General features: G+C 62.4%; 5 protein-coding genes across 10 annotated transcripts; 3 read left to right on the top strand and 2 right to left on the bottom strand.

Moving 5' to 3' along the window:
* Positions 1 to 1124: 1124 nt before the first annotated feature.
* LOC113945812 (probable G-protein coupled receptor) lies at positions 1125 to 4290 on the top strand. The gene is made up of 2 exons (XM_027640391.1): positions 1125 to 1348; positions 1688 to 4290. Exon 2 carries the CDS (start codon positions 1798 to 1800, stop codon positions 3031 to 3033), a length of 1236 nt encoding a protein of 411 aa, XP_027496192.1. The 5' UTR covers positions 1125 to 1348; positions 1688 to 1797; the 3' UTR covers positions 3034 to 4290.
* PCBP4 (poly(rC) binding protein 4) lies at positions 4290 to 11538 on the bottom strand. 3 transcript variants are annotated; one of them, XM_027640385.1, is made up of 13 exons: positions 11390 to 11538; positions 8736 to 8851; positions 8422 to 8445; positions 8312 to 8344; positions 7913 to 8029; positions 7699 to 7827; positions 7320 to 7448; positions 6994 to 7068; positions 6794 to 6838; positions 6537 to 6612; positions 6113 to 6165; positions 5521 to 5690; positions 4290 to 5206 (listed from the first exon to the last, which is right to left on the bottom strand). In XM_027640385.1, the coding sequence occupies exons 2-13, from the start codon at positions 8829 to 8831 to the stop codon at positions 4891 to 4893; spliced, it is 1263 nt and encodes a 420-aa protein (XP_027496186.1). In that variant the 5' UTR covers positions 8832 to 8851; positions 11390 to 11538; the 3' UTR covers positions 4290 to 4890. The 3 variants fall into 3 exon arrangements, with proteins under 3 accessions (XP_027496186.1, XP_027496184.1, XP_027496185.1); XM_027640383.1 differs by lacking the exon at positions 11390 to 11538 and adding an exon at positions 10323 to 10601; XM_027640384.1 differs by lacking the exon at positions 11390 to 11538 and having other exon boundaries at positions 8736 to 9031.
* Positions 11539 to 11653: 115 nt separating this feature from the next.
* ABHD14B (abhydrolase domain containing 14B) lies at positions 11654 to 13353 on the bottom strand. Its single transcript, XM_027640392.1, has 4 exons — positions 13132 to 13353; positions 12721 to 12930; positions 12309 to 12550; positions 11654 to 11999 (listed from the first exon to the last, which is right to left on the bottom strand). The coding sequence occupies exons 1-4, from the start codon at positions 13259 to 13261 to the stop codon at positions 11817 to 11819; spliced, it is 765 nt and encodes a 254-aa protein (XP_027496193.1). The 5' UTR covers positions 13262 to 13353; the 3' UTR covers positions 11654 to 11816.
* Positions 13354 to 13799: 446 nt separating this feature from the next.
* ABHD14A (abhydrolase domain containing 14A) lies at positions 13800 to 15540 on the top strand. The gene is made up of 4 exons (XM_027640393.1): positions 13800 to 14147; positions 14237 to 14352; positions 14672 to 14907; positions 15161 to 15540. The coding sequence occupies exons 1-4, from the start codon at positions 13924 to 13926 to the stop codon at positions 15341 to 15343; spliced, it is 759 nt and encodes a 252-aa protein (XP_027496194.1). The 5' UTR covers positions 13800 to 13923; the 3' UTR covers positions 15344 to 15540.
* Positions 15541 to 15723: 183 nt separating this feature from the next.
* LOC113945811 (aminoacylase-1-like) lies at positions 15724 to 21587 on the top strand. Of its 4 annotated transcripts, none has more exons than XM_027640386.1 (15): positions 15724 to 15763; positions 16984 to 17116; positions 17746 to 17810; positions 18379 to 18483; positions 18588 to 18682; positions 18873 to 18949; positions 19194 to 19283; positions 19505 to 19561; positions 19671 to 19744; positions 19848 to 19897; positions 20078 to 20222; positions 20306 to 20374; positions 20469 to 20548; positions 20828 to 20888; positions 21015 to 21587. In XM_027640386.1, exons 2-15 carry the CDS (start codon positions 17008 to 17010, stop codon positions 21177 to 21179), a joined length of 1242 nt encoding a protein of 413 aa, XP_027496187.1. In that variant the 5' UTR covers positions 15724 to 15763; positions 16984 to 17007; the 3' UTR covers positions 21180 to 21587. The 4 variants fall into 4 exon arrangements, with proteins under 4 accessions (XP_027496187.1, XP_027496191.1, XP_027496188.1 ...); XM_027640387.1 differs by having other exon boundaries at positions 15749 to 15829; XM_027640389.1 differs by lacking the exon at positions 15724 to 15763 and adding an exon at positions 15797 to 15872.
* Positions 21588 to 22376: the final 789 nt, after the last annotated feature.

The raw sequence follows: 22376 nt of genomic DNA, 5'->3' as shown, positions 1-22376 counted from the left end.
CTGTGTCAGCCACCTGCTGGCTATGACAGTGTCCTGGCCTGTGGCCAAACAGAGCCAGGTGAGGCTGGGGCAGGAGGGGTGTGGGATTTGTGGGGCAGGAGTGGGCACAGGGCAGGGGGGAGGGAGGCAAGGTCTCAGGCTTGACGTGTTGATGGGGGTGACTTCTGGCCCAGACCCTGCACAGGATGAGGAGGTGCTGCTGGATGGCAAGAAGGTGCTGGTGTCCCAAGGCAAGCCCATCCCCATGCCTGCCTACAAGAATTCCTCCTTCAGACAGAGCGAGTACCTCATCTACCAGGAGAGCCAGTGCCGGATCCGCTACCTTGTCCAGCTCCGCTTCTGAGGGTGCCCAGGAATCCTGTGGCCCTGGCCCAGCACCAGCTGGTGATGCCCACCAGCCCAGAGGATAGTGATCTGTACTCTGGCCACCTCACCTGGGGCTTGGCAAGGAACAGGCTGGTATGGGGACAGAGCTTGCTTTGAGGTGAATAAAAGCACCATGCCTTGTACCGAACAGTGCTCGTGCTTTCCTGCCCTCAGCAAGGTGCATGTGGTGTAGGGAAGGGTGGAGCTGGGTCCCTGAAGGCGTGGCAGTGGGTGACTCTGGAGGGGCTACAGCCTTCAGAGATAAAATCTGGTGGCTTTGAGAGCCAGCTGCCCTTGTCGCTTTAGCAAGGCACACGGCTCATGCCCATCACCATGGCATCAGAGCTATAAAGGATGAGCAAGATCTGCTTCCCTGCCTGGGCATGGAGGAACATCCTGAGGGTGAGTGCCTGCCCTGACTCTAGTGCCATTCTTGGTGCCATGCCTGCTGCCCTGCCCCAGCCTGGCAGCCATGCCAAGCCCCTTTCCATGCTCACTTGTGCCAGAGAAGGGCAACTCCCAGCTGTGTTACCCCGATGCCCCATGAGCATCCATGTGCCAGTGGGGAGGAGTTGCTGCAGACCTGCCTGTGGCTCTGACCCTCAAGCCCTGGTGACCCGGGGGCTGAGCTGTTCTTGTGGAAGGACCAGCCTTGGTGCAGCGGGTGGCCATTTTGAGGGGGGCAGGTCTTGGGGACCCAGGTTCCCCCCTTCCCGAGCCCCTGCCGGCTGCTAGGACCCAGCAGCTGTCCCCGTGGGACTGCCACGAGTGCAGGCAGTGCAGGCAGCGCCGGGAGTGACAGCTGGTGCCATCCGCAGCTGGCGGGCTGCGGGCAAACAGGATGACGAGCGGGTGACGGGAGCGGGGAAGGGGGAGCGTGGCCTCACACAGGGCCCACAGCCCCTGTTCTGCTGCGGGAGCGACACCGGCAAGAGGGACCCTGGCAAGGAGAGGAGCATCACCCACCTCTCCAGGAGCAAAGGTGCGCTGAATCCCACCCACCCCAGTGTCCCCTGTGGCTGGAGCAAGAGGATTGGAGCAGGCAGGTTGTGCTGTCCCTCCCGGGGACATGATGGTGCTGTTGGGGCAGGGGGACAGGGTGTTAGCCTGGCATGGGTGCCTGTAGGTCCCAGCAGTGCTGTCTCTGGCCAGGCTGGGGACAGCCTGGGTGCCAGCTTTGGGACAGGCAGGGTGCTGTGATCTCACTGGCTATCTCTCCTTCCTCCAGCACCTTGGAAGTGTACTGGTTGTCTTTGTGTTTCTCTGTGGCTCTTATTCATTTTGGTTTTTCTGCTTCACACCCCACTCCCATTCCCAACAGGCAAGGGGAAGACAAAGGTCATGGTTGTGGTGGGGTTTCCCTCTATGGGATGCAGGAGAAGAACCCTTGCTGCCCAGGCACCGGAGCTGCTGGCTTAGCCCTTGAGGGGGATGGCGAGCCGAACAGGGCCAAACACCACAGACAGCCTAGAGCTACTCTCCGTCCCCGAGTACTCTATTGCCCAGGAGGTGGTGGGCCTCTTCTGCATGATCCTGCTCACCCTCACTGCCCTGGTGGCCAACACCATGGTGTTGGTCGTCATTCTCAAAACCCCCCTTTTCAGGAAGTTCATCTTCGTCTGCCACCTCTGTGTGGTTGATCTCCTCTCTGCCATTTTCCTCATGCCCCTGGGGATCATCTCCAGCTCCTCCTGCTTCAACAGGGTGATCTACAGCATTGCCGAGTGCAAGGCCTTGATATTCCTGAATATCTGTTTCATCAGTGCCTCTATTCTCACCATTGCCATCATCAGTGTGGAGAGGTACTACTACATCGTCCACCCCCTGAGGTATGAGGTCAAGATGACCATCAGGTTGGCGGTGGCTGGAGTGATCTTCATTTGGGTCAAGTCTGCTCTCATCACTATCTTGGCACTGGTGGCGTGGCCTCAAGGCAACGGGGCCACCAGCGCCAGCCGCTGCACAGTCTACTGGAGCCCTGGGGCCCACAAGAAGGTTTTTGTGATCCTCTTCAGCATCACCTGCTTTTTTCTGCCCGCCATCATCATCCTTGCTGTCTACAGCAGCGTCTACCGTGTGGCCCGGACTGCATCCCTACAGCAGGCGCCAGTGCCAGTGCCAGCACAGGCAGTTGCACCCAGACACCGATGTGACTCCATTGCCAGCCAAGTGACCATCATCATTGCCAGGATCCTGCCGCTGCCCAAGCTGATCCCAGATCGCCTTTTGGGAAGTAACAAGGCCATCCTCACCTTGGTCCTCATTGTGGGACAGTTCTTGTGCTGCTGGCTGCCCTTCTTTGCTTTCCACTTGCACTCCTCTGTCACTGTTGGCACTCTGGGTGGTGGGCACGGGGAGATGGTGGTCACCTGGATTGCCTACTCTTCCTTCGCCATCAATCCCTTCTTCTATGGGCTGCTGAACCGCCAGATCCGTGAAGAGCTGGCCCGGCTCCGGCGCAGCTGTCTCAACCGGCCGCTGGCTCAGGAGCTCTGTCTTTCCATCTCAGAGGCTTCTGTCCAGGAAAACTTCTTGCAGTTCCTCCAGAGAGCAACTTGCACGCTGGAGACCCACACCAGCTGCATCAGCCCTAGCCCCCGGAATAGGCTGGACCAGACCACAACAGGCTTCCCCCTCCCAGGTCAAGTTCCTGAACAGAGCAGCTGAGAAGCAGGAGGCTCTGTCCCACTGTACTGGGCAGGAAACCTACCTGGGACCCACCAGACTTGCTTGGACCGAGCTTCTTCAATTTGGAGGAGTCCTTGTTTGGGTTTTGCCTCTCTCTGAGCTTATGGTGGAAGATGGTTTCTCTGCTGGGGGAAGGCAGCAGATCTGGTGAAGCCCCAGGTCTCTTCTGCAGGCTGGCTCCACCAGCACAGCCCAGTTGCATGGATGGGCTCTCCTCAGGATGTGGGATGCCAAGGGGCTCCTGAGCAGGGGCAGGGGTCACCTCTATCTCCGTCACCCTGCTGGAACCACTCATGGCCAACAGGGAGGGCAGATGTCCCTTGCACTCTACCCGGGAGCAATGTCCCAGCTAACACCACTAACACCAGTAACAGCAGGGCCCTGGGCACCCCACTGAGCCTGGATGGCAGACGTGGAAACCTCCATCCTTGGCTGTTAAACCCAAAACTAATGTCTGTGTGGAGGAGCTCCTGCTCCCTGTGGTACTGATCAGGGGCACACACCCATGGGGCTGACTCTGGCCGTGTCACTGTTTGTCCTGCTGGCATGGCAGCACACAGTGCCTGTGGCCATGCCTGGTTGTGCCCTCTGTCCCCCCTGCCTGCCAGGGGCCACCCCTCTGGGGAGAAATTGGCTGCCTGAGGGTCTGTGCCAGGCTGTTTATGGACACAGCTGTCCAGCTGAAGCCCAGCCACGTGCCAGCTGAACTGGGCTGCTGGCCAGGCGGGGGGACATGGTGACACAGGGTGATGGAGGTGGCTGTGTGGGGTGCTCCCGGGCGGCAGCAGCCAGAGAAGATCAGAAGCTGCTGTTCCCCTTTGGTCTCATTGCTTCTGCAGGACCTCCCACGGGATCCTCAGTGCCAGAAAGGGGACTGGACCCTTTTGGGGGATGCTGCAGGGGTACATCAACCTCAGCCCACCCACAAAGGTCCCAGGAATGGTGTTGGCATGGTGGGTTGGATACGTCCTTACCCCAGTAATAACTGGGGGCCTGAGGAAGAACTGCCCCATGGCCTCTCAAACTGCCCCATGGCAGGGAGGGGGCTCCAGGAAGACCCCCAGAGAGATGAGGCTGAAGGCCAGCCCCCTCCCTGCCCCAGACACAGGGATGCCCCTCCAGCCACCACCCCATGTCCCTAGGAGACTTCTCCCACAGCTCCTGCTGTGGGAGAAGTCTCCACCCAGGGTGGGGGGATATTATTATTATTATTATTTTGTAAATTTTATCTTTTTATTAAACCATTGATAAGTTACAAAGGAGGAAAAAATATAGACTTATATATACAGCATTTCCAAGCCAGCAGGGACTGGCTCTTGGATGGGGTTGCTGGGAGGCGATTGCCCCAGGGTGGCCCTGGGAGGGCCCCCCACCAGAGCCAAGGGAAGAGAGACACCTGCAGAGGCCAGGCAGTCCCTCATCCAGTGGGACCTGACTTTTGGGTGCCAGACAAGAGTGTGGGCAGCAGCAGGATGGCAGGGTAGGCAGGGGGAGGAGCAGGAGGCAGGGGTCCCATGCTGGCACAGGGAACTGGGAGAAGGGACCCTAGGCCAGCAGGAACAGCCCCCCCACCCAATACCAGGACATGTGGTCTCTGTGCAGGAAAATCAGGGAGGGGGGCACAGTGCTGCTGGGACTGGCAGCAGGCAATGAAGCAGCCCCTTCCTCCAGCGGGCATTGCCACCAGAAAGACCCTTCCCTTCCCTGGAGTGGGGGGCAAGGAGGTCCACCCTGGGCATGGGGCACCTGGCAGGGGCTGGGGGCCAGAGTGGGTGGCAGGGAGATGTCTCTGGTACCAAGTGGCACCCTGGATACCCTGGCCTGGCCCACCGAGGCTCAGTAGGGCGAGAACTTCTGCCGGTCAGCTTTCTTGGTGCCGTTGGCCGCTGAGATCTTGGTCGTGTAGGTGGCGGTGCCGCCATTGGGACCCGCCACAGAGGACGGGGACAGTGCCAGGAAGGACACCGGCTTCAGGCCGATGAAGTTGGAGAGGGAGATGGCATAGGGGGTGCCCAGCAGGGCTGGAGGGGCCGGGGCAACGGCGGGAAGCGCTGCGCCGGAGCCTGGGGCGAGGGGCTGGGAGAAACCCATGCCGAGGTCCATGGAGCCAGGGCCCGGTGGCACCTGGGAGGTAGATTTAGCCGTCTCTAAGCTGGGGAGGCAAGCAAGAAGGATGGGATGGTGACTACCATGGTGACAGAATGGGTTTCCCAAACACCCCAGCCCTTGTCACAGGTCTCCATGGCACATCCTGGGTATCCCACCGAGCAGGATTAAAATCTGGGGCTCAAACCCAGTGGGTCTCAGATCCTGCACCTACCATCTCAGGACCTCAAAGCACCACCCAGCTCATCCTTCCTGTGGATGCTGGAGTGGGGATGTCCCCCTAAAGCTGTCTTGGGGTGCTGGGGAAGTGCCCTCACATGCATCCAGTATGTGTGTCCCTCCCCCCAGGCTGGCACCTACCAGGCTGTGATGAGGTACTGAGCCAGGGTGATGCTGACAGGGGTCCCCGTGATGGTCACGTGCCGCTCACTGGAGCCCTCAGTCTGGTTCCCAATCTTGATGTGGGCGCCCGACATCTGCCTGATCTCGCTGATCTTGCTGCCGTGCCGGCCAATGATGCAGCCAATGAGCTGAAGGGGCAGGGACCAGGGTGAGCTGGGAGCAGCTGGAGCAGCCACGCCAAGCAGGGAGCTCCCAGGGGCTCACCCAGACACCTGCTACGCCTGGGAGGGTTGGGGAAACTGCAGAATGCAGTGGGAGGGCAGGGCAGGGCAGACCCTGCTTTTTGGTCTCATTCAAGCCTCCCTTGCTAGCATTGCTGGGCTGCCACATGCCAAGGCCCTTCCTTGGCATTGGCCAAGCCCTTTTGCCCCCTCATGTGCCTCAGTTTCCCTTTTCTTCTGCCCCAGCAGCCCCCTCCTGCTCCTGAGCTCTGGCAGAGCCTCCTCTGTGAGGGGCAGTGGTTCCTGGCCCCTGCAAAGTGCCTGCAGGATGGGACACATGGCTGGGGGCAGGTTCTGGTCCCTCTTGCCATCCCCAGACCAATACATACGTCATTGGGCACCAGGAACTCCTGGGAGCTGCTCTGGGAGCTGGCATCCAGGCCTGGAGAAAGAGACAGGGATGTTAGCAATGAGGAAGTGGGTCTCCAGTAGCCCCATGCCCCCTCCTCAGACCTGTGCCAGGACAGCTAGTGGCCGTGGGGACAAACCTGGAGGATCCTTGGGGAGAGGCAGGGAGGACAGGACATAGGTACCAGCCATAATTTGGTGCTGGTGCTCTTTCATTGCAGGGTTGGGAGGTACTGGTGGGTCCAGGGACCCCAGGAAATCAACAAAGGGTTGTGCTGGGGGAAGCGGGTAGCCATGCCAGGGGGGACAGGACTGGAGAGGTTGCAGGAGTTGGGGACCTCCTCCTCAGGGTCAGGTGTCTGGGTGTGCCAGGGGCAGACATGGAGATGTCCCTTGGTAGCTCACCTGGCATCATGGCGGGTGTATGGCCCAGGGGGGCGAAGGGGACCGTGTGCCCTGACAGCTGCTGCAGCTTTGTCACCTGCCCGGGCAGCAGGAGGAGGAGGAAAGAGGCATTAGTGGTGACGGCAGAGAGTCCCCTGTGCCCCTGCTGGGGCTGAACATTGGCACCCAGCGCCTCCCAGGATAGGAATGCCCAGCAGCACCTGTCCTGGCGGGCATGGACCCAGTGCCCACAGAAGCTGCCACAGGGACAGACTCACCTCTGCAGGAGACACCCCACTGTACTGGCCTTGCATGGAGAAGCCCTGAGGAGGAGAAAATAGGGTATCAGTTGGGAGCCAGGTGGGGACCACTGCCTCAGCCCCCCACCCCCAGGGCAGAGAGGCCACCATGAGCCCACCAGAGTTGCCTCTTGCTGGCTGAAGCTGCTCTGTGCCCCAGGGGGGCTGTGCCCTCTTACCTGGTTGGCAGAGAGCAGGATGGTGCCCAGGGAGAGGCCAGGGTGGTAGGGTATGGTGGCCCCCTTCGGAGGTGACTGGAGACAGAAGGAAGGAGGTGGAGAGGATGAGAGATGAGGCTTAATGTCCCCTACAGCCCCATGGACCCTCTGCCCTCTCATGTCCCCAGCAAGCTGGGCACAGCCCTCAGCACCACTGAGGCAGGGTGCTCCTACAGGCTTCCACGCAGGGGGACTATGGTGTTTGGGTCCAGGTGGGCACAGCAGCCTTGGGGAGGGGGAGGTGGGTAGCACATGCCCCTGGGCTGGGCATGGGGCTTGGGAGGTACCTCCAGGATGACGGCACAGATCTGCCTCACGCACTGGATGATGGTGTCTGGCACTCCCGAGACAGTGACGGCCCGTTCCGTGGAGTTGGGCAGCAGGTCGCCGGCCACCTGCACCTGTGCCCCTGTGCTCTGGGGGGAGCAAAGGGAGATGCTAGTATCGCTCAGCCACCCCCTGCAAGGGCTCAGCACCTCACACCTCCCCTGTCCCCCTCCTGAGCTCCCATGGACCATTGCAGGACCTGGAGGGTGATGCTCTCTGCTCCTGCATCACCTGCATCACTTCCCACAGCCCCTGTGGGACTGTGGCAGCTCCCACACTGAAGGCTCTGTGTTCCCTGGGGGAAAAAAGATCCCCCACCCAGGGCATCCTCAGCCTCACCTCCCGGATCTCCCGGATCTTAGATCCTGCCTTGCCGATGAGGGAGCCGCACTGGCTGGCTGGGATGACAAGGCGCAGGGTCACCGGTGCTCTGCCTGCTGCCACCCCGTCGTTCCCTACTCCCAGGTCCTGTGAGGGAAGGGGGATTCAGCCTCAGACCCCCAGGATCCTGCAGGTGTGGGGGTACCCAGCAGGGTATGGGAGGGCTGCCTACCTCCTCCAGCTTGAAGGCGATCATGGAGACGGCTCGGAAGACGGCATCAGTGGAGCCGGTGATGGTGGTGATGCGCTCGGGGCAGGACCCCTCTGAGATGGTGATGCGTGCACTGCTCTGGGGACAGTGTCACACCCCGTTAGGTGTAGCAACACGCCTCCCACAGTTAGGGATGTCACAGACCCTGTGCTCCATGACTTCTCCCAGGGATAGGTTATCGGGTGAGATCGATGCCTTCAGATCTGAGCTTCCCCCCCCCACCTGCCCCAGGTAGCCTTCCCTGCAGTACCACTGTTTTTCCCCTGGATCCCCTTGGGTTTTGGGGCCCAGGCATATGGGAGCCACCAGACGCAGGCAACAGAGGCATCAGGACCTGGCAGTCCCCCAGCATGCCCTTACCTGCTCTCGTATCCTCTTAACAGTCTCTCCTTTCTGCAGGGAGAGGAACAGGGCAGGTGTCAGGTCCAGGGGAGCCCAGGGCTGCTGGTGCCCTGGACCCCAAATCTTACCTTGCCAATGATGCTGCCGATCTCCTGCAAAGCCAGAGACAAGAGTGGCCCCATCAGCAGGCAGCTCCCTGCCCACCGAATCCCTCCTCTGCCCACAGCTTGGCACACCTGCAATGGGCAGGCCCTGCCCCGGGGCCACTGGGACACTGAGTGGCGTAACTGGTGACACTGAGGCATGGGAACCCATCCCTGGCTTAGGATGGGCAAAGAAATCCTTCTAGGAATGCTGTTCCCAGGGGGGATTGGAGCTCCAGCATGGCCCCTCAGCCCAGGCATTGCTGACCTCCTGGAAGTGCTGAGCCCCCTGCCCTTACCTTGCCGTGCATGAGCATGCGGAGGGTCAGGGTGATGCTGAGCTCTGTCTCCTCAGGGCTGCCGCCCACGCCGCTGACTCCATCCGGTGATGCCATGGCGGGGGGGCGAGCTGAGCCTGCGGGCACGGCAGCCTTCAGAAAGGGGGCAGGCACCAACTAACTCCCTGCTCCCAGATCGCAGCTTGAAAATCCTATGGCTGGGAAATGGGGAAACTGAGGCAGGGGCAACACTGTGCCCTCCCCTGGCAGAGGAGGTTTGCATGGCCCCATGGTACCCCATGGGTGCCCTGCACTCCTGCCTGGCACTCCCCAAAAGGCCCACTGCTACGTGTCTGCCAGAGCTGCCTTCAGCCTGTCCTGCACATAGCCAGGGGAAGGGGAAAGGTGTGGGGAATGTGGCTGTGCGAGGAAGTTCAGTTTGCAGACACTTGCTGGGGTGAGGGGAGCAGAAGTGACCTGGGTGGTCTCGCAGGCTGTGTGAGCCTCCCTCTTCCTCCTCCTCCCTTCCTTCTGCCCATGCGCAAAGTCCCAGGGGAAACGGAGGCAAAGCTCCCTGATGGAGATCGCCGGTCCGATATGAACCACGGCGTGACGCCTGATGTTGCTACACCCTCTTTTCCCCCAGAGCACCCCAGGGCCCTCCCAGACCCTGTGCCTGGGGACCGGGGGCGGGCAGGGCCCCTGGGAGAAGGACAATCGCCGTGTGTCCAGGGCCGGGTGGGCGGTTGCGGCACCGCTGGCTCCCGGCAAGCCGGGCGATGCCAAGCAGCTTTGAAACAAAGCACCCGTGTTGGGGCTGGGGCCGTGCCTTCGGGCATGGCGGGCGGGGGGGGGGGCAGCTATTTTAGGTGCTGGCAGGACTCGTCACCGCTATGGCACATCTCCTGCATCAGGGTAACGGGGGGCAGGGAGGGGGCAGGTTGGTCCCCTGTGCACCCCGTAAGCGCTTTTGGCTCGCACCCCCGGGGTGGTTTAACGCCCCATCTTCACCTGCCTGTTCCTGTGGGCTGGAGAAAGGGGGAAAGACTGAGGAAGGAGAATATTCCTGTTCCCGATGGAGGGGAGCCTGAAGTAGGGTGGAGGGGGTGAGACGTGCCCTTCTATAACTCCCTGCCCGCAGCATCCGGAGCTGTGTGCGGTGCCGGCAGGGACGCGCAGCCCGCCAGGGTCCCCCGTCCCCCCGGGGATGAACGGCAGCGGGGACCGCCGGGGACAAAAGACCCTGCGGGGCAGAGAATGACGAGGCTGGCAGTGGGACAAGGGGGAGGCAGCAGGGCCACGGGGTGTTCCCCCACTGCCACAGACTATGTCGGGGGTCTGCGGGCAGGGTGTGCTCACCTCCAGGTGAGCAAGGCTGGCAGGGACGCCAAAGGCCCCGTGATGGGCACAGGCCACCTGCCATGGCTGGCATTGGGACAGCCACGAAGCTGGGCACCGCCCGTCCTTCGGGGCACCTCTGGGTGGCAAAGGGAGGTGTCGGGGGACAGGAGGAAGCCCCCATCCCGTCCCAAGGCGTCGCTGTCTCCGCTCACCCTCCCGGCCGCCCCAAGCCCCCCGGTCCCCGCGGGAGCGGGGCCTGGCGGGTACCTTTCCGTGCGCCTCGTCCCTCCGCCGCCGGCCGCCCCGCTCAGTGCCACATTGTCCCCGGCGGCGCCCAGTGACACCCGGGGCAGGAACAATGAGCCGCTTGACAGGCCAGGGCCAGGCTGGCAGCCCCGGCCCCCACCCCGGTCCACGCCGGGGCCCCCCTCGCTCTTCCCCTCTCCCACATCCCTCCCTCCGGGATCCTATTACAGCGGATAAGAGACACTAAAAGGAACAATGCACCCTGGGTAAGGCCATCTGCCACCGCTGGGGACATTCCTGGCCCCCCCTCCCGGTCTCCCCTCCCTTGGCTCACACATCACCCCTCTTTGTAATTGCGTGGTTTTTTTCCTGGAAGCTGATCAGCTGGCAGGGCTCAAGGGCTCAAGGACACCGGAGCGGGCAGGGATGGGGCAGCTGGCACCCCAGGGCCCATTGGCACTCCGGGCTGCTGCTGGGAGGGAGTGCCTGGAGGGCTGTGGGGCAGGAGGCACTCCTGTATGGGGGGGGGTGGGGGCAGGGCTGTAACAAGGGATCTGAACCAGGTGTGGGGTCAGGGATGCTCCAGACAGGGGTCCTGCCATATCACCAGGGCAGGCACCAGCTCCTGCATCCTTGGCACTGCCTTGTGGCCCCCACATGAGCATTCTGTACCCACATAAAAGTGCCCCCCCTCTGTTACCTCCCCCACTAAATCCTCCTGGGCCCTGGCGTAAGCAGCTAAAGCCCAGGCAGGCTTGTGGAAGGGGGGGCATTGGGGGGGCACCCTGCTGCTGGCTCCATCTGTGCCCCTGAGTGCCCAGTGCAGCAGCACTAAAGAGGAAGGAGGCAGGTGGCAGGCAGGGGTCTTGTCCCCCTATCTGTCAGGCCTCCCCACCCGCCCCCTCATCTGTTCATGGCAGCCACTCCTTGGGTAAATCTGCCCCCACCTCCCTGGGGCGCTGGGCTGGCAGTTCCCTTTTAAGCCCCTGTGGATTACCCTGGACTTGGGTGCATGCTAGGAGAGGTGGGAGGAGAAAGAGGAAGCAAGCAGGCTGGGGACACGGCTGTCACTACCTTGGGGAACCTACCTGTCCCTGAACACAGCCCCAGGGCTCCCCAGGTACCCTCTGAGGCTCATGGGGGTCCTGCCAGAAGTGGTGTGTGAGGCTCCAGTGAGGCTGGCACTTGCCAATCCACAGGGCAATGATCCCCAACTGTACCATCCCTTGGTGGCTGCACCTTCCCTGCTATCACCCCCCCAAACTTGCACAGGACAGCAGGCACAGAGGTGGGGACTGGGGAAGGAGGTGAGAACAGTGGAAAGAAGCAGGATGAAGGTGGCAGGAAAGCAGTGGCAGAGCTTGGAGTTTTATTTGGTCCCAAGGGAGGTGGGTGATGGCGTAGGCCAGTGTGGTGTGGGTGCCAGGCAAGTGGCTGAGCTGGCACGAGGGTGCATGTGCAGGCAAAGGGATGGGTGGGCTGGTCACATCCTCCTGCCTCATGGTCCCATCCGGCTCACACCAGCTGCTGCAGGAAGGCCAGGAGTCCACGGTGCCACTCATTGGGCTTGTCCAGGTAGCAGGGGTGTCCAGCACCCTGCAGCATCAGCACCTGATGCTCAGGGAGGTGCCGCAGGTTGTTCAGGCTGGTCTCCCCCAGCTCCACGTCCTGGTCCCCATACACGATCAGCGTAGGCGTCTGCAGAGGGGGAATGCAGAGGGGCAGCCTGTGAATGGGATCCAGGCACCCAGGCACTTGTTCGTCCTGGCCAGGAACACCCTACAGGGGGTACACTTGCCCTTCTATCCCACTCATCAGGACAAGAGGTTCACACTCCTGGGTCTCTTTCCCTTCTGCTATCCCACATCACATTCCTTCATCATGATGTTCTCCTTTTCCAGTGGCAACACAGTTTAGTCTTTCCCTGCTCAACTCCAGTGCCAAGGCCCCCTTTTCACCATCCCCTCCCAGTTCCCTGACCTCCCCCAGTGCCCCTCCAGGCCATACTTTGATCTGGGCATACTGCTCCGCCGTGAATTTGTCAGTGCAGATGGGTGCCACAGGTACATATGCCTTGACCAGGAGGCTGTGCTCTAGGAGGAAGGGCAGGGAGTACATGCCGCTGAGCGAAGGGCTGATCACCACAGCTGGACCGAGGCCCAGAGCCTCCGAAACCGCCTTCAGGAATTCTGCCGGTGCTGGCTGGCCCACAGGTGCTGGGGCCACGGCATCCTTGGAGCGCCCCAGCCCTGAGCCATGGGAGACACAAGTGGCCCTGTCAGGCTCCCCCGCTGCCTCAGCGAGCAGGAGAAGCTGGCACAGCACAGCTGGATGCCGGGGTTGCCATCCTGGCACCACAAACCTAGTGGGTGCATCGGCCCCACCTGGCTCCAGGGCTGTGGTCACCATCACACCTTACCCGGCAGGTCGATGGCCACGGCTCGGTAGCCGTTTTCGGCCAGTGCGGCGAGTGTCCCCACCTGCAGCCAGGTGTCGGAGGAGAAGCGGATGCCGTGCAGCAGCAGCACCGTCAGCCTCGGCGCCGCCTGGGCGGGCTCAGCCTGGCGGTAGAACAGGGTCTGTCCTTGCACGGTGACGGTGCTCTCAGTGAGCCGTGGGGTGGCCATGCCTGGGGGTTGGGGGGCTGTTAGTGCGGGCGAGTGGTGGGAATGGGAGGGGTGACGTGCCTTGTGCCGCCGTCGAGGCACAGGTGGCCACGGGGGGGGTCACACCGGCATCATCCTCACTGCGGGGACACTGGCGGGGCCGCTGATGTGCCAGGCGGGCTCACGGAGCCGCCCCTGCCTCAGTTTCCCCGTCCGGCCCTTACCTGCTGCTCCGGGGCCGGCCGCCGCTCGCCTCCTCCCCGCCCCCCCGCCGCACCACCGGGCCGGGGGAGCCGCGTCCCGGGGCCAAAGGCCTGCGGGGCGGGGAAGAGGCGAGCGGCGGCACCGCCTCATGGAGCGCAAGGTCCGGGGCGGCCCCGGGAACGGCCGCGGCCCCGCCGGGCCGGGCCGAGAGGAGCCGAGCCGAGCTTTGCCGAGCTCAACACGAGCTTTGCCGAGCCCGACCCGAGCTTTGCCGAGCCCGACCCGAGCTTTGCCGAGCTAAACCCGAGCCCTGACGAGCTCAACCCGAGCCCTGACGAGCGCAGCTGAGCCCAACCCGAGCTCTGCCGAGCCCAACCCGAGCTTTGCCGAGCCGGACCGAGCCCTTGACGAACTGAGCTGAGTCCAGCCGAGCTCAGCGGAGCCCCTGCCGAGCCCCGCCAAGCCCCACCAAGCCTCTCCGGCCCAGCAGATCCCCCGGCCGTTCTGTCCCGAGAGCTCTGCCGAGGCCCGGCGGGGCAGTGCCGGGGGTCGGGGCCGTGCCGGGGGTCGAGGGGCAGTGCCCCGCTCCCCGCACCCGGAGCCTGCAGTGCCGCGCGGTGCCGCCGGGCGGAGCCCGTGGGCACGGCTGTGCCGGGCGGACCGGGCCGGGCCGGGCCGGGCCGGGCGGGGGTCGCAGGCTGGGCGGGAGCTGAGCAGAGCAGCGGGGACCGGGACCTGCTCCCTGCCCGCAGCAGTGGGGTTGGGGGCCCGCAGCCCCGCGCTGCTGGTCTCCTTTTCCAGCGGGAGCGGAGATGCTGCTGGCCCGCAGCCGCCTGTCGCTGCTGCTGCTCGGGGCGCTCCTCACCTTCCTCCTGTACCTCCTCCTCCCGGCCGCCCGGCACGGGCAGCGCTCCCGGCCTGACGAGGGGAAGCGGGGCCGGCGGGCGGCCAACGGCACGGCGAGGACGGGGATGGCTGCGGGAGAGCCCCCCGTCTTCTACAGGGAGGTTCCCGCAGGAACTGCCGGCCCCGGGAGGTGGGTCAGCCCAGCCTCGGGTCTGTCATCACCAGCTACAGGCATGGCATCGTCCCTGAACCCTTTCCCGCCTGTCTTCCCCCCCGCAGGCCTGATGTCCTGTTCCTGCACGGCCAGGCGTTCACCTCCAAGACGTGGGAGGCCTTGGGCACGCTGGCGCTGCTCGCTGGAGAAGGCTACCGTGCAGTCGCAATAGATCTGCCCGGTAGGACCATGGCACTATGTTTAGTTGATCCCTCTGGGCAGCTCCAGCCAGCCCCTGGCCTCAGCTGGGCTCTGGAGCTCTTTGGAGAGAGGGCTCTGGATAGCTAGACACGATCCCTGGGGCGTGTGCCTGGGATTTGGCTCTGCCCTGGGGCGTTGGTCTCCATCACGTGGTGAGGCTGGTGTGAGGCTTGGGCTGTACAGCCACTAGGGCTTGATCAGGTGCCCATTTTTTGCCAAGCCATTGAACTTTGCGGGGAGAGAGCAGTGGAGACTGCACAATGCCCCCTACCCACCCTGCACCCTCTTCCCCATGCCAGGCTACGGGGATTCGCCCCCAGTGGAGACGTTAGTGACGGCACAGGGCAGAGTGGCTTTCCTGGACCGTGTTCTCCAGCAGCTGGGCATGCGGAAGCCCGTTCTTGTGAGCCCCTCCATGAGTGGCCGCTTTTCCCTGCCCTTCCTGCTGGACCATGGGGACTGGCTGTCCGGCTTCGTGCCCATTGCACCCGTGGGCACCAAGGACTTCACTGCTGAGCAGTACCGGCGGGTCCAGGTGAGATGTGTCATTGGGCTCCTGGGGGGCTCCCCTGGGTGCTACTGAGCCTCTGGCTGTAGGGAGGCATGGAGGGTGGCCCTGTTTAGGAGTGAGTGAAGGGGACCCGTGCCTCCCAGCTCATGGGGGAGCTGGCACCTGCCTCCCCTTGGCTTTGCAGCCCCCTGGTGATGCATGGAGGTGGGCACAGCCCAGGGGAAGCGCACTGGCCATTTACCCCTCTGACAACAGTTCTGCTTTTCTCTCTCCCAAGACGCCCACCCTGATCCTGTACGGTGACCGTGACACAGGCCTGGCTCCCCAGGCCCTGCAGAACCTCCAGCACCTCCCTGTGCACCATGTAGTCATCCTGCCTGGTGCTGGCCATGCCTGCTACCTGGACAAGCCTGAGGACTTCCACCGGGCTCTGCTGGGCTTCCTGCGCCAGCTGAAGTGAGCACCGCCTCCTGCCTGCCGAGCAGAGGAGAGGGGCTGGGGCATCCGAGGGACTGGGAGGCACACACAGCTGGTGTGAGGGGTTCTGCTCCCTGTTGGGGTGTCCCCAGGGTGGCGGGGGTGGGGACTCGAGGTGTCCTTCGCTGGCAGGACAGAGTGTCGCCTGTCACGAGGCCAATAAACTGATGCTGCTCTGTTTTCTGCGTGTGTCCCCAAGCGCCGCGGGGCTCCCCGGGTTCCAGCCCCATCCCTCTAGCGTGGGGCAGGACGGTGCCCTGCGCCCTTTGCCTGTACCCCGCCCCTTGCCTGCCCGTCCAGCGCCCCCGCTCCTCCCCTGCCCGCCCCCTGCCCGCTGCCGCCGGCGGGGCGGAGCGGAGCGGGCGGAGCGGGGCCGGGCAGCGCCGGCGGCAGCAGCGCGGAGGTAGGGCCGGGGCGGCGGGAGGCCGAGGAGCGGGGTCGGGCAGCAGGAGCGCCCGGCAGCCCGCGGGTGGGTGCCCCGGTGCCTTCGCCCCCTTCGAGCCCGCGCCACGGTACCCTGCACCCCCCCCTTACACCCCTCTGCTACGCCCCTGCACCCGCTTACCACGGTGTTGTGCACCCCTCTGCCTTCTTGCCCGTGCTACCCCTGCACCCCTAACCATGGTGCTCTGCACCTCCCTGCACCCCTAACCATGATACCCTGCCCTCTGCTTCACCCCCTAGCCCCCTTAACCACACTATCCCTGCATCCCTACCCACGGGACCCTGCACTCCCCACAACTAACCATGATGTCCCTGCATCCCAACTGCAGTACCCCTGCACCCCACTGTGCCCCCTTCCTGCACCCCAGCCATGATATCCCTATACCTCACCTGTGCCCCTTTGCATCCCCAGCCACAGTACCTCCACCCCTAACCAGGGTCTCACTGCAGCTCTCATAGCCTCTCTGCACCCCCTGCTTCCACACCCCCCCATGTTCCCCTTCACACCTCCTACTTAGGGGCACACCCCTGTGTGCCCCTAAGCAGCCCACATCTTCCTGCTCCTCCAGCCACCCAGTACCTTTCAAACAGCTCCCTCAGTAGCCTGTCACCCTAATGTGGCCCCCTAGTCCTTCTGTCCTCTGCAAGCACTCGATCCCCCCTCACCACTCCCATTTCCCTGCACCCCCAGCGCCTTTCCTTGCAGTTGTCCTGCACCCCCTAAGCAGCCAGTGTCCCCCTTTCCTTACCTGCATCTCCTTACATCAGCATCCTGTCTGCACTCCTCAGCATCCCTGGCTACCCCAAACTACCATGTGCCCCTGCCCTACACACACTTCTTCCCCCCATAACCCCCTTCCCCACCTAGTTGCCCCCTTTTCCTCTCAGCTAGCCCTTTCCTGGATCTCTCCCCAGGCCTGGCCATCACAGGCTGCCCTGGCACTGTGTTTGTGGCAGGAAGATGTGCTTTGGGGGAAGAATGACAGGACAGATTGGGGGGCACACTCCATCCTGCCCTGTAGCCAAGTGAGGGGGATTTCTCCCATGTTGGCAGTGTCCCAGGACTCACACGGGGCAGACCTTTGTCCTGTCTCACTTCAGTTTCTGTGACAACCAAGCTTGCCGGCGGACTTTGGAGGGGCCAGTGGGTGATTAACCATCTTGCCACTCTTCCCCCAGAGCTCTGCAACCCCCGTCCCAGATATGGCACCTGGGAAGCCCGGGAAGAGCGCAGGGGCCTTGGAGAACTCCTCGGTTACGCTTTTCCGGGAGTACCTGAGGATTGACACTGTCCACCCCAAACCTGACTATGGTGAGGATGGGGGAACAGGACAGGGAGCCACGTGGGGATCTGCCAATGTGGCTTTGCAGCTCTGGTCTTTGGACCCAAGTGCCCAAGTCCTGTGCCGGCGCTGTTTTGATCATGGTGTTAAGGAGCAAACTCCTTTGTGTCTTATCTTTGCTCGTGCCTTTGGTTGGGGCAGGGATGTCCCAAGTGCACCCAGAGCTTCTGTTTGCACCCTCCAGCCCTGTGCCCCTTGCTCCCCCTTTCCATGCTGCCCTGGCTCTGGGATGGATGAACTCCTTCCATGCAGATCTCCCTCTGTTAACATTTGTGTCCTCCCACTAAGGCACACTGAGATTTTTTTATTGGTGAGGAGCTCACAAAACTCCAATGGAGGACCAATCTCCCCTGAATTCACTCCCTTCAATTTTTATTTTTTCGTATTCCCCAAGTCTTCACCCCAAAGGGATGGTAACGAGCTGCTTCTGTCCCTGTTCCTGGCCACCTCTTGTGCCTAGGACCTCCATCACCTGCCCTCTCTGGTCACCTCTTTCCTTGTCCTTAGGAACCCCACAGAGCCTTGGGGACCCTGGGGGGTTGCAGTGAGAGAGGAGGGAGACCCTGATGTAACTCCAGGCATCCCCGCTCTTCCCTAGATGCGGCTGTCCGATTTCTGGAGCGTGTTGGCACCGACCTGGGCTTGGCCTGCCAAAAAGTGGAGGTGAGCAAGGCGAGGAGCCACCTCCAGTCCATCCAACCATCCATCCATCCATCCATCCATCCATCCACCTGTGCCCAGGTCCTTAGTGACTGGGCTGTTCCCTTGCCTGCACTCCAGAGCTGGGCAGGAGTGAATCCCCTCTGCCTGTAATCCTCGGCTGACCTAAGCCCTTCCTTAAGCCAGTATTCCGGCTGCTCCCTGCTGACCTTTGCAGTTGCATGTGCTATGATTAGCTGGGGACCTGGCAGAGTCACGTTGGCTGGGGCTGTCCTTCCTGCTGGGCACCGGCTGTCCCAGGGGATTCCCGGGCACCAGGGGAAGATGCTGGGTTTGTCTTCCCTCCTTGGAAGTGTAGCCAGGTCTGGCACCTGCAGCCAGACTGTCTGACTGTGGGGAGTGCAGACATGTGTGCTTCTGGTGCCTGCCCTCTCCCAGCAGAGAAAGGGGTGACCTGCCAGGTGGCATCCAGAAATTTTTCCCAAGCTGACGCTTTTTGGCCCCAGTCCACCACTCCCAGCACCTCTGTCCCCATCCTGGACCCTGGTGACACTCTACCTTCACTCCACAGGTGTGCCAGGGCCATGTGGTGCTGATCCTGACCTGGCAGGGCACGAATCCTCGCCTGCGTTCCATCCTCCTCAACTCCCACACCGATGTCGTGCCCGTCTTTGAGGTACTGGGACAGGGCGAGGGATGGGACGGGCATGGTGGAGAGGATTGGGTGACAGGAGGATGGGAGCTGTGCCCCTCTACCACGCTGGCCACTCTCCCCCACAGGAGCACTGGACTTACCCACCCTTCGAGGCTGTTAAGGACTCGCAAGGCAACATCTATGCCCGAGGTGCCCAGGACATGAAGTGTGTCTCCATCCAGTGAGTGGAGGGCTCTGTGCCTGCCGGGTGGGCACAGTGCTGGTGGTGCCTCTGAGTGATGCAGGATAGGATGCAGCCATCCCCAGGGTTGCTGGGTCTGAGGGTGCCACCTCTTGACCCACCCTGAGGTGGCTCAGAGCACACGAGCCCCTCTCCTCCATGATTACCAGACACTATTTTCCCCCTGCAGGTACCTTGAGGCCATCCGGAGGCTGAAGGCAGAGGGAAAGTCTTTTGCCCGCACCATCCACCTCACCTTTGTGCCTGGTGAGTCCCCAGGCTGTCCTCTCTCAGGGGCACAGAAGGGGTGGGCAGCTGGCTGATGCTCTGGAGTCCCCCATGCCGTGGCAGCTGCCAGGCTGTTCATATTTTGAGCTCTAGCTCAAGGCTGGAGAGGTTTCCATGTCCAAGGATATCTGATGGCACCCAGGCTGGCCTGGAAGGAGGACCAGGAGGTGGTGGGCTGGGGGATGTCCCAGTTCCTTCCTCCATGCCACGCTCTCCCCTGCAGATGAGGAGGTGGGTGGACACAAGGGCATGGAGATGTTCGTGCAGCGCCCTGAGTTCAAAGCGCTCAACGTGGGCTTTGCCATGGATGAGGGTGAGTGGTGGTAGGCCGGCACAGGCATGTGTCTCCTCCTGGCACACACCCTGGCATTACCCCCAGGCATTGGCACCCAGCACACTTTCAGGCACCCCCTTGGGGAATCCTTCTCCTGGACAGTGACCCACACGGTGCCAGCCTGGAGGGGAAATGCTGCCAGGGCAGAGCAGAGGGGGGTATGTTATGGCACACTGACTCCCTGTCTGTGCCCATCACAGGCCTGGCCAGCCCGTCCGACACCTTCAGTGTCTTCTATGGCGAGAAGAGCCCATGGTGTGAGTACCTGCGTGCCCACTACCCCGTCCCTGGCTCTGCTGGGTGCTGAGGCACTAGTGCTATCCCAAGCTTGCTGCTCAACATTTCCCTCTATCCCCACTGCTGCAGGGATCAAGGTGAAGTGCATGGGTAGCCCTGGACATGGGTCCCGCTTCATCAGCAACACGGCGGCCGAGAAGATGGTAAGAGAGGGGGTACACCATGTGCAATCCCTGTGCCTGCCCTCTGCCTACCCAGGCACCTGCCCACAGGGCTGATCCTCACCTGCTGCCCTTCTCTCCCTAGCAAAAAGTCATCAACTCCTTCCTGGCCTTCAGGGAGAGCGAGAAGCAGAGGTAGGAGACAGGCAGTAGTATGGTTGTAGCTTCAGTTTGGTCCATGAAGGGGGTCCTTGGGATCCCAAGTCAGGCTCTGATCCAGTGCTGCCACCCTGTGCCTCACTTTCCCCATTTGGGGTGGGGGGGCACTTGTCCTCTCCACGTGGCACGGAGTGACTCTCCCTTGCATCCCACGAGGCTCAAGACTGACTCAAGCCTGACCCTGGGGGACGTCACCTCGCTCAACATGACCATGCTGGAGGGGGGTGTCTCCTTCAACGTGGTGCCCTCAGAGATGTCTGCCAGCTTTGACATCCGCATCCCACCCACTGTGGACCTGAAGGTGGGCGCCACACCAGCCCCACCCAGGAGGGGAGCAGGATTGGGGATACCCTGCTCACACTCCTCCTCTGGTCTCCACCTCAGGCCTTCGAGGAGCAGGTGGCCAAGTGGTGCCGTGGTGCTGGGGATGGTGTCACTTATGAATTTCACCAGGTGAGGGATCTCAGCCACCCAGGCACATTGCACCAATCCCTCCCCTGCCAAGTGCCCACCCGCTTGCCCCTCACCTGCCCTCTCCCTCCATCAGAAATGCATGGACCAACACATAACCTCCACTGACGAGTCGGACCCGTGGTGGAAGGCCTTCAGTGGGGTCTGTAGGGACATGTGAGTAGTGTCCCCAGGAAGAACAGGATCATCATGGCATCCTCTGGTGGGAGCCAGGTGGTCCCCAGGGGTTTCTAGGGTGATGGCAGCGGTTGGGATAGGGTGCTCTGTGCTGTGCCAAAGCATCTCCCTTGTGTCTCACCCTCCAAAGGAATGGGATTGAGTGTCCTGCAGGGCTGAGGGACCTTCCTGTCACAGTCTCTTTGCCCATTGGGTGTCAGGGGGCCAGGGGACCTGGCTGCCCTCGTGCCCATGCTGACACAGGGTCTCACTTGTCAGGAAACTGCAGCTCAAGCTTGAGATCTTCCCGGCTGCCACCGACAGCCGCTACATCCGAGCGGTGAGTGCGATGCCCACCTGCCCGTGGGTCCCCCATCTGGGGTGAGACCTGCAGCCCCAAGCAGGAGCCTTGTCCAGGTGGAGGAGGGGGCAGCTCCGACCTCACCTCGTGCCTCCCCACCTCCAGGCAGGACACCCGGCTATCGGCTTCTCGCCCATGAACCGCACGCCAGTGCTGCTCCACGACCACAACGAGTTCCTCAACGAGCAAGTCTTCCTGCGGGGCATTGAGATCTACGCCCGCCTCCTGAGTGCCCTGGCCTCGGTGCCCCCGCTGCCTGCCGAGGGCTGAGCGCGCGGGCAGGGGCAGGACGGGGGGTGCCATGCAAAGCTTTAAAAACAGGGCAGGGGGTGGGCACAGTGGATATCTGCCAGTGTACTGGGGATGCAGATGGCATAGTGCCTTGTTGGCTGTGTTCAGGGCTGGCCTGCTGGTGATGCCTGAAGGGTTGTGTCCCCCTTGCCCACGTGCCAGCAGAGCCTTGTGTCCAGGTGTCTCCAGCCTTTTCTGGTGTTGGCAGTGCCTCCTGCTGTCCTGTTCCACCTCTGGCTGCAGAGGCTGGATGGTGAGGGGCTGGCCAGTCGCCCTCTCTGCCTGCCCACACCTTGTCCTGCCTCCCTGCCTGCTTGCCAGGGGAGCTGGGGCCAAGTGCCACCTGTCCTTCCCGTGCAGGTCAATAAATCTTGGTAAGCACAGCCAGGAGTGGGCTGGTCTGTCTGTCTGTCCATGGTGCTGCCCATGGGGTCTCACCCAGGCACCACATCCTTGCTCAGTGGGGCCAGCTGGGGTGCTCCTGCTCCCCTGAGTTTGTTGGGCTGGGGGACAGCAGTGCAGGCAGGATCCTGCCTGGGCAGGCTGAGGGGCCTCTGCTCCCAGTCAGCCTCAGGGGACTGGTGCTGAGCTTCATCCTGCTCCTTCCCTCCCTCCATCAGCTCCTGCTGCGGTGCCGCTCCCTCAAGCCCTCGGGTCCAGGCAGGCAGTGTGCGGGTCTGGGCAGGCACCTCTGCTTATCTGCCAGAGCTGCCACTGGCTGCATCTCCTCCTTGCTCGTTCCCAGCCCCACACAGCAGCTCTGCAGCACCCAGGGGTGCTGGATCTGTCCCAGCCATGCTGTTCCTTGGGGAAACTGAGGGCTCACTGAGAGAACTAGGGTGGTTTTACGGTGCTTGGGGCGCTTGCAGAGGTGCTCCATTACAAAAGGTTGGGGGTGAGCCAGGACCCCCCAGCCTCCTGACCTGTGTTTTAATTAAAAAAGATGCTGGAACCCTGGAGGGGCTGGGGATAATGAAGCTGCCCAGTGGCAGGCTGGGAGAAGGGATGAGGCTGGTGGCGATGAAGCATTGAGGGAGAAGCCACCAGCTCCTTGGCTCCTTTCCCTCCATCTAGCACAGGGGGAAATCCAAGGCTTTTGTGTGAGGGACACACCTGCCTGTGCACCGAGGCTCCTGTGGGAAGCCAGTGTTGATTCTCTGATGTCTCATATGACGA

Source organism: Corapipo altera, unplaced genomic scaffold, assembly GCF_003945725.1.
Source record: "Corapipo altera isolate COAL_440 unplaced genomic scaffold, ASM394572v1 55, whole genome shotgun sequence".
Lineage (NCBI taxonomy): Eukaryota > Metazoa > Chordata > Aves > Passeriformes > Pipridae > Corapipo > Corapipo altera.
The sequence above is the reverse complement of the archived record's forward strand: the minus strand, read 5'-3'. Positions and strand labels throughout refer to the sequence as shown.